At 41.1% G+C, this 13,530-nt stretch overlaps 1 protein-coding gene across 1 annotated transcript in view; it reads right to left on the reverse strand.

The window, feature by feature from the left end:
- kirrel3l (kirre like nephrin family adhesion molecule 3, like) overlaps positions 1-10,277 on the reverse strand; it is a 44,805-nt gene extending 34,528 nt beyond the window's left edge. Inside the window, exon 1 of the mRNA XM_077207872.1 lies at positions 9,589-10,277. Within this exon, the coding sequence (XP_077063987.1) occupies positions 9,589-9,628 (40 nt within the window). The 5' untranslated portion in view covers positions 9,629-10,277. The remainder of the gene's footprint in view (positions 1-9,588) is intronic.
- Positions 10,278-13,530: the final 3,253 nt, after the last annotated feature.

Genomic DNA, 13,530 nt, shown 5'->3' on the forward strand with positions numbered 1-13,530 from the left:
TTATGCATGCAAATGCATAAAAAACTGTCACTTTGTGCTGCAGCTTGGTAAAGTTCTAAAAAGCTCAGCCAATGTATGCATATCACTTTTTTAGACTGCATTTGTCCATACAGACTCATTATTCACTCCAAGAGACATTATGTTTAGCTAGCAACTTTTCTTTCTTTGTCTCTCTTTGTTCCTTGTTCTCTTTGTCTTCTATCTCACTTCCTCCCTCTTCTTTTTATCTCTGTCCTTATCTGTGAGTGACAAGTACCCCACACCAGTGTTTACAGCAAGCCAGAAGCAGGGAGAGAATTTCAAAAGTAAACAGCCAATATCCTGCACAACAACGCTGAGGTAGCTCTTTTCAGTGTGTATCGTGTACCTGTCCCTGTGTGTGTGTGTGAACTTCCTCTTCAACTCCGCAGAGAATGGTAGAGTTTGGATGCCTCACCCAGACAATAGTCACAGACCATTAGAGGTTTCTCTGTCTTTCTCCGTGCAAGGTTTGGCGCTGTAATCCGTTACAGCCCTCCCACAGCAGTAGAGCGGCTGGAATACATCAATCAGGAAGGTCCAGGGGCACTGCCTGACATTACCTCATCGTCTGAAAGAGACTGTGTATCAAATTCAGCCCATCAACAACAATGCTTTCCCTTTTATCCACCCAGCTCTGGCCAACCTGTGCATTCAAAGCTTGTCTACTTTGTCGGCTTCATCATTGCCCCCAGGTGTCCAAATGCCCTATCTCCAGTCTCCTGTGTCAGACACTCACTTTTTCATCTGGTATGTCTTTGTTACTCTGTTTCCTACATTTAAACTGGGAGAACAGATGAAGGGGTTCCTTCACACCAGTACAAGGATATCCATTACCTTCAGAGCTAAGATGCTGGAAGTTAATCTGTTTGACCCCCCTCTTTCCTCTCTTCCCTTTCTGCATTGGCACACCATTTTATCAAGCTGCATGAACTCCTAAGCCTTCCACACCTTGGTTAAACGGTTCTCTCACTTTCTTTACCGCCATCTTCTCTAACTTTAGAATCATTTGATCGCCCGTTCTTTTTTTCCAAAGGCATTGGCTTGTTTCAGATAACTTTGGATCGCTCGATAAAATTACCATGTTTGGACACATGAGTGACGGCGGAAAGCTTGTTTGACGTGCCTTGACTTACACCCCTCGCTTGATAGCAAATTGGCCAGCTTCTCCTTCGACCTCCCACTGTGGCATTCAAAGCCATGCCGTAATATCCCAGCAATCAAGAATCAGCAAGAGAAATAAGACGGTGGGGAAAGAGAGAAGGAAAGACATATATGCTTTACTCAATTTCTTGCCCAGCTGTCTGAAAACTAAACAGAGATGCCTTTACGCCTGATGTGGTAGGGGAGCTTGAGTAAGGTCTTCTCTCCGGTGTGGAGTATTATGGTTTACGGTTGGGCTCACAATCACAATATTTGCGCGCACATTCCACTGGGGTTTCCAGAGAGGAAGAACTATTTGGTTAACGGATGTGAGTGTGTGCGCGACAGAGAAAGAGAGACAGACAGAGAGAGGGAATGAGCTCGCAAATAGCTGATAATGAGGGTATTCCTGTCTGCATGACAGTCTTTATGCCAAAGACTTATATGACTCATATGACAAAGATTTAATATGATGCTAACATATAATGGAAGCAGGTATAAGATCCGATCCTGATACAGAATCTAGGCAGCATTAGCGGAACTGAAATCAGTGACCTACTAGTGCAGGGGTGTCAAAAACACTTACTACACTTGTTATATTGTATGAAATATAACTCTGTTTTAGGTAAAACAGGACAGAAAAGCTTTAATTTGTTGTGCTGGATGGTATGGCGAACATCTTAAAGTGGCAGTTTGTGATTTATTCTAGACTTTATTAGCTCAAAAAATTTTTAAAACTGGCCTGCACAATGTTACACTGTCAATACCTTAAACGTCCTAAAGTGTATGAAAGAGTTTTAACTGAATATATCGGGAATCAGGGGTAAAGTTAGATCCTGATGCATCACATGTAATAGTACAATCAGACTGTGGCTTTTTTGAGAGATTTTCTGTCTCTCTCAGGCACACAATGTCTTCTGTGATGGAGTAATCATTAATTAAATAGTCAGACTTTGACTAATCACCCTACAAAGGCCATGCAGCTTTAACCACCAGACACTCATCTCAGCTGCCCCTCTGGCACAACCTTCAACTGTGTGTCTGTGACAGAAAAACAATCAATTACTGTTACCTGTCAGTCCATCTGAACTTCCATGACTCATTCTTTAATGTATGCATGAATCCATAACTATAAAAAATGCAAATCCCAGAACAGATAAGTAATAAAGGAGCATAATTTCAAATCTAGCTCAATGATTTGCAGTACAACATTTTGCCCCAAACGTAAACACAAAAATCTAATATTCAATAAATAAGCAGACAGATAAAATTAATGAACAGTTTTATATCAGAATTGGATTTTACCACCGCAGAAAACATCCTCTCAAATCAGGGCCATCTTTAAGACCGGGCTTAGGGATCTCGGCCCAAGAGGATAATATGAGCCCAGATATTGCAGCAACATGGAAGATAAATTTCAATTTACTGTTGCTTCCTGTGTCACAGCAAGAGATATGAAATTTTTGTCTTGGAGGACTGGAGGTGATAGTAAAATAGAAGCCAATGTGCACTCTACCAAATCCCAGCTCATTCTACTCTCGCCTGTTTCAAAACACTTCCCTGCTTCTGTTCGTACCAAATTATGATACATTTCCCCTAGTAACGAGTGACACTTTTTGCATTTTTGGAGAGAAAAAATGCAAGCAAAGTGCTTCTAAAAATAGGAAATGAGTGTTTGAAATTGTGTCTTTCCTTAGGCATTGTTTTAATGATTTTCTCCAAATTAACTCAGGCTGCCTAGCCTCACCCCTTTATGATCTGGGAGTAACGTCAGCAGTAAACACCCTCTTTTTTTCCCTGTATGCAAATATCAGTGATTATCTGACCCTATTGCCTATTGTATCTCATCATCAGAATAAACATCCCCAGAAACATGGATAACATGAGATAAAATTACAATCTAGGAGTCACTCTCGGCCTTGAAAAACAAACTGAAGACCCCTGATGACATCATTGCTCTCTTTTTCATTTTCTCCTCCAGAGGAAGAAGTCAGCACAATTCCTCTTTGTCCACTCACTCGTCTTTCCGCCCAAGGAAAATGAGGTGAGGATGTGGGTGGATGGAGACGAGGTTAGAGGAAGAGAGGGGCTGAAAAAACAATGGAGATGGCCTTGTCCCAGAGTGAGGAACAACTGGCCACCTATCCTCTAGGCTCTGCCATTAGCCGCACGGGCTGGAGACGCTGAGAGCTGATAACAAATGCCCCCCTGAACGCAATGCCAAGTTCTTTATCTATGTGTTCCTGCATGGCCAAGTAGATTACAGCCTTTCCCTCCAAAACCTTCTCATTTGCTTTCTCTATTCCACTAATTCTCCTCAATATCTTTCTGTGTGTGCCTCTGTCTGTTGGGGGGGGGGTTGGGTTGCGGAAAACCGTGGGTGAGGGTCGCTGTCTTGTGTCTGTGAAAGATAATTAAACAATACGGCTGTGTATAGCAGAAAACAGAGAGAGCCATTGTTTCAAGACCCCCCCCCCCCCCCCCCCCCCAACCTAACAGCTGTACGTGTCATCAGGAGCGCAGTTTGAACGTTGTGATGGGCAAATGGGGGCGCAGGAAAAAATGAAAAACAAGGAGTTGTGGCCTTTTCTTCAGGGGAGGTACTATAAAAGTTAACTTACAGATTTCTGTTTACCTGCAACAAGGGTTTTCTTTTCTTTTAATTGTTTTACTGTAAAGAGAAGTTATATCATTATCCTGGTCCCCTAAGTCCTTTTCACAAGCTTGAATGTCATTTGGTCCCATGAACACATATAATATTCGTACACTAGAATGTTGTCTGGGGAGAAAATCTCGCGATTTGCTCTCTGCTGTAAACAAAACTGACCTTTATGTTGAATTTGTCTCCAAGCGCCAACCTCTCCCTGTAAAAGAGCCCAGAGCACTCAGCCGCTCGCAGCCAGTCCATCTCACTCCGTTCTGCAGAGTGCAAGCGCATCAAAGCAGGCCAAAACTCATCCATATCTATGCCATACCAGCGTCTCCTAAATAATGCAGCAGTCTTCCCGCACCAGACAGATTCTGCTGCATCGGCGCTATTGTGAATCGTGTGTCACTTACTCCCTCTAACTCGAGCGCACACACACTTATCACTGAACTTCCTCGCCTTCCAACTTTGCTACTCCTTTTCAATGAGGAAAAACAGGTGAAGAATGGAAGCCCATTTCTGTCTCAGAGTTTAAAAAAGTCATAATGTGACTCATAATTGTAATTTTATCTTACAATTTCCACTTTATTTCTTGGAATTATGACTTTATATATCTCACAATTTCATCTTTTTTCTAACAAGTGTCATGGTGTTTCTCACAATTGTGACTCTATATCTCACAATGTTTTTATTTCTTAAAAACATTGACTTTATTATACAACTGACTTTATTTCTTATTTTTAAAATTTGTCACATTTACTCTTTGTTATTTTCAACTCTGAGGTGAAAACAGGCTTCCACAGGAAAGAAAGAGCAAGTGAAGCGAGAAGAAAACAGAAAAAATACGAGATTAATTCTCTGTATTATTACCTCTACATTTTATGTTCTGCTTTTCCAATCTTTACACTAGATGCAGCTTATCCGACACCTTCCCTAACACAGACACACAACCTCACATTACACCCCTTTACATACAATGCAAACATTAAGCCTCTTAACAATACAGACACATACATAAAAAAGTTATTTTCAGTCCCTATAAGGTCTCCTAAGACATTCAGCTCATGCATAATACAAAACGCTCCTAAAACAAACCCAGGAGGCCAGAAATACCACCTCACAACCCCACTCAATCTAAGCGCCCAGCAGTCCCCACCACTAATGGGAGGCCCTGTGTACAGGTCAAACTATCTGTCCCTCTAATGGAGAAAGCTAAAACATCAAGACAAGACTGCAGATATGCAATGCTGTTGGTTGGAGTGTTTACATGTGTGCGGCTGAGTCTGAAACTCAAGCCAGTTAGATGCCTTGCTGCCCAGTCAGTCAATAACTTAACAGACAGCAGATTTGTATGACGGCACCGACTACAGAAACTGGTTTCAGACCGGCTTCCAAAGCACCATAATGACGCCTAATGATCTAGAACAAATTCGAGCGAGTCTTAGACTAAGTATTTAAAGATTGTAATTATTCCTCAGTAGACATTTATGTATAGACTTTTTCAACACCACACACACATAGAATTGTGGGATATCACGGTACTGCCTTTAAAAACTGAGCAGCTGAAGTTATGTTACACAATTAATAGATTTAATATGTCTTGATGCCATACCACCATTATAAATTAAATAGTCAATTTATTAAATCATATACTGATACTGTTGATCAACCCTACCGGGTGGGAGAGAAATAAAGTATGTGAATGAGAGTATGTTAGTGATATAAGATGATATATGAAAAATAATAATGCACAAAGGGGATAGTCGGTTATGTATTTCTTTTGCTCTTTACAAGGCAAAAGGACTAGAGAGGAAGGAAGCAGTGGGCAAATGTTTTATGATCTCAACATGCTTCCTTTGAACACTGCCTTCTGGGATTGCCAACCCCACGCCAAAGGTTTTTAAAAAAATAAGTGCTGGAGAATACTTAGAATACTGATGGCACAGTGCAGCATAATTCCACTGGGAGACTGAGGGGCATTCCGAGAAAGCAAATTATGGCTGGGAGAAAGAAGCGGCGGAGCTTTGTTAAGGGCATGCACATGAATATCTGGCACTAGGGGCTGGTCTCTTCAAGACTCTGTCATGTTCTCTGCTTCAATCCCTGTTCTTTTCTACTAGTTCTGAGTCTTTGTGTTGTCAGACACTCTGAAACCGCGTGTGTGTGTGTGTGTGTGTGTGTGTGTGTGTGTGTGTGTGTGTGTGTGTGTGTGTGTGTGTGTGTGTGTGTGTGTGTGTGTGTGTGTGTGAAAGAGAGAGAGAAAGAGAATAAGACAAACAAGAGAGAGACCAAGAGATAAAGAAGATGTGTGTTTACACCTACGTTGGGGTGTGTATATATCTGGGTGAGTGTGTAAGGGAGCATGAGTGTTTATGTGAAGCAGGACAATTTTTCTCTCGCTGCGCTATCTATCCATGAGCCATTATTCAGAGAGGGAGCCGGTGAGTCAGATGTGAGCTGGTGGTGGTTTTTCAGAGTGTGGCGTGCTGCTTGTGTAGATGTCAGGTGAGATGAGTGGTTCAGGCCGTCCGGGAGCCTCTCTGCTCCTCCCAAAGCAGCTGCCACCAGTCTGTCAAAGAATTGCTCTGCTACATCCTATTCTTCCCTCTCCCCCCTCCTTCTGTCTTACTTACACACCCACTTAATGATGAGAAAAACATCTAGAGTGCAGCCAGGGTCACATTTCCCCCTTTAACGGGCTAGAAAGTCCACATAAAAAGCTCAATATGCTACTCGACTAACTGACAACATATCCTACAGTTAACCTGTTATTGAACAAAATTCAAATAAAACCAAAACTCGACTGTAACATACTCATATGCCGTGTATGATTATTACAAATTTAGAGCCTATTTGCAAACCAGGTATGCACATTTATGTCTAATATATATTTTCCCTCCAAGTTTGTGAAGGTGCTAGGCATTTATATTCAACATTTAAATTTGATTACCGCCTCCACCCGTGTCAATACGGCGGCCTCATTTATCAAAGAGACAGACAGAAAGCGCAGCTTAACCGCCAATAAACATTTGTTTTTAATTCCGTTTACTGGAGCGCCGACCGAAAGCGCTTTGCCTCGCTTGCAGTTACGCCGTTAATTGGGAGAAGAAACACTTTTGGATCTGAGAGGGCCGGGGGATTTTGAAGCCTTTATCTCGAGCTGAATCAAAGCCGGCGTTAATAATACACCCAATGAATAAAATATTTGTTAAAAGGCGTGGAAACAACAGACTCGTGGTAAAAATAGGCCAGGCTCAAGGATGCTGTACTTCTCCGCAAATGAATCAACCTCTCTCAATCAAAGCACACAGAATATGCAAAATATAGCGCCGCCTTTAGTGTGAAATAAACATCACAAACTTGAATACGGCTCACAACAACTAGGCTACTTTGGTGGACAGAGTAGCCTACTGAGCTCTTAAAACAAACCTTATAGATTGTACACAGATAGAAGGTTTTTTTAAACCAGTTTGCAAAGAATTCAAATTCCATGTTGTGGTGCAGTGACAAGTTTGCATAATTTTTTTTTCACTTTGCAGACTTTAATGATTCTGGTAAACAAATACTTTTGAGAAAATAAGAATTTGAAGGTAAATGTAATCTCAAATTTTAACCAAATTTAACAACTCAGAAAAAATAATAATAGAAATAAATGCATTTTAATGACTTTACACCTTGAATGAATAGTTCACTTAAAAATGAAAATTCTACCATCATTTACTCACTCTCAAGTTGTTTCAAAACTGTATGAATTTATTTCTTCTGCTGAACACAAGCAAGATATTTTGAAGAATTCCGGTAACCAGACAGTTGATGGACCCCAGTGAATTCCGTAGAAAGGAACAAAATATTATGGAAGTCAAATGGTTACCGAAATTCTTCAAAATATCTTCCTTTGTGTTCATCAGAAGAAAGGAATTAATACAGGTTTGAAACAACTTGAGAGTGAGTAAATGATGACAGAATTTTCATTTGTACGTTTTTTTTTTTTTCATTTTTAACTAACACTTCTTGCCTCATTTCAAGTAGGCTATGACACGACAAGTAATCCCAATAACAGATTCCAGACTGATTCAGTGGCCTTTACCACTTGATTAATTAAAGAATCGGCTCAATGGAGTTATTTGTTCGAAAATCAAGCAACATTTGCCACACTGTATTTTTGTAATTCACAAAAATGAAACGACTCATAAGAGTCGTTATATTGAAAATTAAACTGTAGGCTACTTGTAGCGCTTCATGCTTGTGATTCACTAAAACGAACCGGTTCTTAAGAATAATTTCGGGAATCGAACTACACGTTGTTTATGACTCACTAAAAAGAACCTTTTCACGAGAGTCATTCGTTTAGGAATCGAACTGCAGTCATCGCTGTCAGTGCGACATTCCGTCCGTATCGGCGTTAAAAGCGTGTTCGAGAACGTTAACAGAATCGAAAGCCATAAAAAAAAACATTCGATTCCAGTATTTTTAAAGAATGAAATCAGTCCATTCCAAACCCATATCTGCAGCGCTGCTAGTCTCTATCAGAAACAAAGAGGCAGCGCACTCAGTGCAGCAAGCGATAGTCAGCTCATTTACGCTCACAACATATCAGGAGAGCATTAGATGCCCGCGGCCACTACAACATAAAGTACAAAGTAATGAATAAATCAACACAGCGACGAGCATAATCTTTCAGATCGCGCGCATTCCCGGCTCCCCTTAGACTGTATTGAGAAATGTCGCACCTCTGCCCGCCACCATTTATATTTATTTAATGCTGTTAAATTATTCTGTTTGAGCGAGGAGATGGTGCCTTCCTGATGGCGTTGGCTGTGAAATTATTAAGAGGTGTTTCTGTTTTGGAGACTGTCATCAGCATCTCCAGTGCATTAGACCTCTGTGGCTTTTAACACACTTTCCAAAACCCAGAAGGGTGTTAGCTGATAGCCATTATCGTGGTCACACCTGGTTCGTTCTTTCTTCAACTTTTCTCTTATTGCAAGTCCGCTAGACGATCTCAGTAAAGTGGACCCTGAATAGCCTATATCAACCTCAAGTCAACATCTGTCATACAAAACAGCCTCAGTAATGCATTAGTCAGAAACGCAGCCACTTGTTCCATTGTACTGAATGATGTTCCGCGATTGCAGCGAACAAAAAAGTTCCCAAAGCGCATCCATTCTATACCTACCTCACATAGGCTAACATTTGAACGATCAAGTTATTTATGTGCCAGAGTTTGTCTTCATATCCACAGACAACAGGTGTATAGCCTAACTAGAATGCGCAAAACATAAACTGCAACACTTAGGCTAGTAAAGAAAGAAAAAAAAACACTTCCACGTTGTAGCCTACCATTATTAAGTACTTTGCAGTATCAAGCAAATACGCGTATTTTATTATGTATTAGCCTATGTTTTATGTACCATAATACCATCACTGTGCCACGGCACTGCTGAAGTAATCTTCTGTAAGAATATAAAGAGATGTAGCTTATAGCTGCATTCTGCTGGGGTACACGCCTGTATTGGACAAGTTTAATTTCCAAATGAGCCTTGTTTCCATTTGGCGCAGTGCCATTCGCCCAACATATCACCAGGGTCTCACTAGAACCTCATATGTCACAAAATGAAATTATGACACAACTAAAACGACTACGTTTTACTCCAAAGCGGAGCGCGGTGAAATATAGATAATCGCGCTATGATTAGGTTGACGCAGCGATACAGAGTACGCAAACATCCGATTTTATCATTACAATAGTTAGGCTACTGAACTATAGCAAAATGTCTTACCTGTTCCTAAAAGGCACAATGCGATGTAAAACACCAGCATCTTTCCGGAGTCTTCAACACTTGTCCTGCAGTCCAGACTAAACGTGTGCGCACGAAAGCTCCGACTGGACTGACTGTGGAAGCCTGGTCCTCGCCCTCCTCTTGAATACGGTAAAAAAAAATCGTAAAAATTAACGGCAGATTATGTTAACCTCAGCTCGGAGAGCTGCAAGTCTCTACTGCCATCCGAACACAGTCTAAGCATCGATGCTGGTTGGCTCTTTAAAGTTTAGAACTTTCTTTAGATCGTTTCCATGTATTTCCCTACAATTTTTTGTTCATATCAAGTTGATTTAATGGGTAGGTCTTGCATCAATCCAAGTACTTGGAGTAAATCCAAGGTGTATAGGTGATAGAACAATCTCCGTTTCTCGTGTTCAGCGGGGTTCCTCCGCTCGCATGTGCAACTGAGCGCGTTTCAGCACCACAATCTCTATAGCGAACATGAACGCAGGCTCCTCTTACGCACAGTCCCCTCCGCACTGCTCTGCTCGCTCCGCACTCTCTTGTTATGCAGCGGCAAGGCGAGGATGCGATCCGCACTGACTGTCGTACTACTGACTGGATGATGGCGCGATGAATAAAACAGACGCTTTTTTTGGACTGGGGAACATCGAGTTTGAGAATGAAGTAATTCTCAGTCCACAGGGACAGCCGTTGGCCTACGCCCCCAGGATCCTGCGATTGGTTAAGGGTTTAAACTGGGGGTGACTTGCAGTTGGGGTGTTTGGTTGTTAAACAACAGGGGGTGCTTGGTTATGCGCGCCTCTGAATGAATAAACTGCTGGGGAAAGTAAACAGGTGTGTCCCAGAGCAACACGAGTCTAAGGAACTATCTATATCTAACTATCTAAGGAACGGTCTATATCTGCCCCACCAATGAACAGCATGGAAGGGAGACTTAGCTACAAATATTTTCCATCTAATTTGATTTTCTTAAAATTGTATTATTATTCTTTATGAACAAATTTTAATGAACTACTACAACACAGGCTACTATTCATGACACCACAAAGCTGAAAAAGTGAGTATGCACAAAATAAGGTTGTTATTATTTCCCAAGGAGAAATATAGCTTGTAACCATGCCTTCTGATTGTATGGTCTTAAAACGAAATGTCATAGAATCATCATATTCACGTGCTACTTGATACAGTAATTGGTTAAACAGCTGACTCAGCTGCAAATAAACTGCAAAAGAACCAATGGGGAATTTTCTTGACGTGCCAATCAAAATTGGGTTATTTGGGCTTTGTATCACACATAAAATGGAAAACAGGCAAAATGCTGCAGTAAAGCACTAATTTCAATCATCTCTCATAATTGTGCTATGCAGTCTTTTGATTAGGATACATTAACACTTTGACTAACTATTTAATAGTAGGCTACGGTTCACTGCGATTTTGTGTCATTTTCGCATATTGGCGTGGTGTTGCAAAATAAAGCCAGATTTTCCAAACATTAATCAGCGATGTTTACGTTGGAAGAAATCCGTATTTCTCAAATAAAAAACCTGGCCTATAAGTGACGAAGTTTCTGCTACGTAGCCTACACAGCGTGGCGCTCTCCAGCTCGCGGCGTGGTATTGACGTCAGCGTCCGGATCCATTCACTCATTTTCGTTCGCCACATATAGTGCAATAATCACTGTAGTAAATTTACTTCAGCATATTTATTGCCAGAATTGACTGTTTTAAAGGGGCTATGTGTAGGTTTTTACTTTAAAAAATCTTTAAGTTAGAGTTTTCATTTGTACATTTATGAGCCAACCATACTGTAATAGAAAGAATGACCCCTTGACTGTCCACCACGGTTGCCTCTATCAGCCTGTAGGCTCAATTGTGTGTGGAGGAGTCGGGTCCGAATTGGCGCGAAAATTCACAGAATGTGACGTCATGCGCATTCTCGTCTACTTGGGCTTACATCCGTACGGCAGCGGCAATCGCTAGCAGTATGTTTCAAATGGACTCTGCGGACGGAAAGAAGCGACCAGCCTCCAGCACAATCCAGACACCCACGGAAACTCCTCCTAAGTAAAAAAAAAAAAAAAAGAGCCTTATCTAGTGCGGCCAACGAGCGCGCAAGTGTGCGCACCGAGAACATCATGAGACTGGCTGCAGTTTCTCTAACGGCCACTGGTGTCAGTAACGGTTAGAAATTTCAGAACTTCCGCAATGCTCTTTCAACACATCAAGTTCTGTATACATTAGCAATAGCCTACTGTAAACGCTGCAATAGAAGTTTTGTTGACTGTCTCTGAATAATGAATGTGTGAATCAGTGAGTGAATTTGGACACAGCGATTAGTTCAGAACTCTTCTGTGAGCCGATGCATAACACTCAGAACGATTCATTGCAGGAATTGGATATCGCCAAATGTAACGCCATGTTGCAGTCTTCGATGTCAATACAGCCGACAAGTTGATTGGGATATGCCGTTATTCAGTTGGATTCACACTTGTTAAAAAAGTACGGCCACTACTATAGGCTTCACTTTCATAGGCTACTGGCTGTTCATGGTGTAATGCCGATGCTTCTGATTAAAAAAGAAACGTGAATTATCACCATTGTAACCCGTGTTTCATTTATGATACCCACGATGAAGAGACTGGAGTAATCGCCGATACGGCATTAAGAAATTAAGGTTACACTAGGTTTAGACGTATTTCTTAGAATTCCTCCTTTATAATTTCTCACCAGGAAAAACAGGCTGGAAACTTAGAAATCGTGTCAGAGAGACGAGAACTGTAAAACCAGGCATGCGGATGGTTATTGTCTCTCCACCCCTTTGAGATTTATTGTAGGTGAGGGGATCAAATGTGAGACTGCCTCTCACAAGCACATGCTGATGAGAGAAACAGCTTACTGGACGCACAGATGATGGGATTCCTGTGAGTTGAAAGAGACGAGGTTGAGTAAAGGAGCAATAGATGATCTCTAAACAACAGGGTCTCACACCTGCTGTGGGTTCAGTGTAAACATCAACAACTACTGCTTAAGTTTACCAAGTCTTGACAGGGTGTAAGCCAGACGTGTAAATTAACAGCTACTTTCTGCAGTCAAGGGTGAAGTATTTACTTAGTAGTGTTCTAACTGCAATATACAGCACACTGAGTGTGCTATAACCCACCCCAGGCCTCTGAACACTTAAATAATTAATGCACTTATTAGAGGGTTTTTTAAACTGTAGATTTATTAATAATGAATACAGCTTGATATTTACTAAACTGTTCTTGGTTGGGGGGTGGGAGATAAGGGGACAGTTAAGATGTCGTTTGCATGGGAATTGTAAAGAAAGTCATAAATAAAGCATGAGGTGAAGTTATATGGAAATGTGACTTCCCAGGAAATGAGAATATTTTAACAAAATATTATCTCAGGCCCATTTGACCCCGGGGTCAATTAGAAATCAAACGTCAGCGTTGACGAGGACGCAAGGCTGAAATTAACATTGAAGCTTTCCTCCTCCCGTCTAATTTGCAAGGCTGATGCAAAGTTGAATTGAAACAACTATATTGTCGTGAGATTGCGGGTTAATTCAACGAGGCGCTATGAAGTCGATTACTATTTCGCTCTGAGAGGCAAACACGGCTTCCTGTGCATTTGTAGACAAACTAAAATGGCGTTCCCTCCATAGAGAGCATTTTCTTGCTGACTTGGACAAACTGTTATTGTGCTATTGCACAAAGGTTAAAATGTCTTTCTGTCAGTCTTAAAATTGTCTCCTCTACATCCCTTAAGTAAATATTGTATCACTTAAAGGTCAGCGCTCCTTCTAAATGTATAAATCAGAGCTGGTTTATGTCTGTTTCATCCAAATGTCACAGGATATATGCTATTAATAGTCGCGGGCATATTAATGTCAGTCTTGAGTTTCATATGTCTTTTTTTTTTATCATCCAAAATC

Source organism: Siphateles boraxobius, unplaced genomic scaffold (assembly GCF_051911475.1).
Source record: "Siphateles boraxobius isolate OS27281-9 unplaced genomic scaffold, OSU_SipBor_1 6, whole genome shotgun sequence".
NCBI lineage: Eukaryota > Metazoa > Chordata > Actinopteri > Cypriniformes > Leuciscidae > Siphateles > Siphateles boraxobius.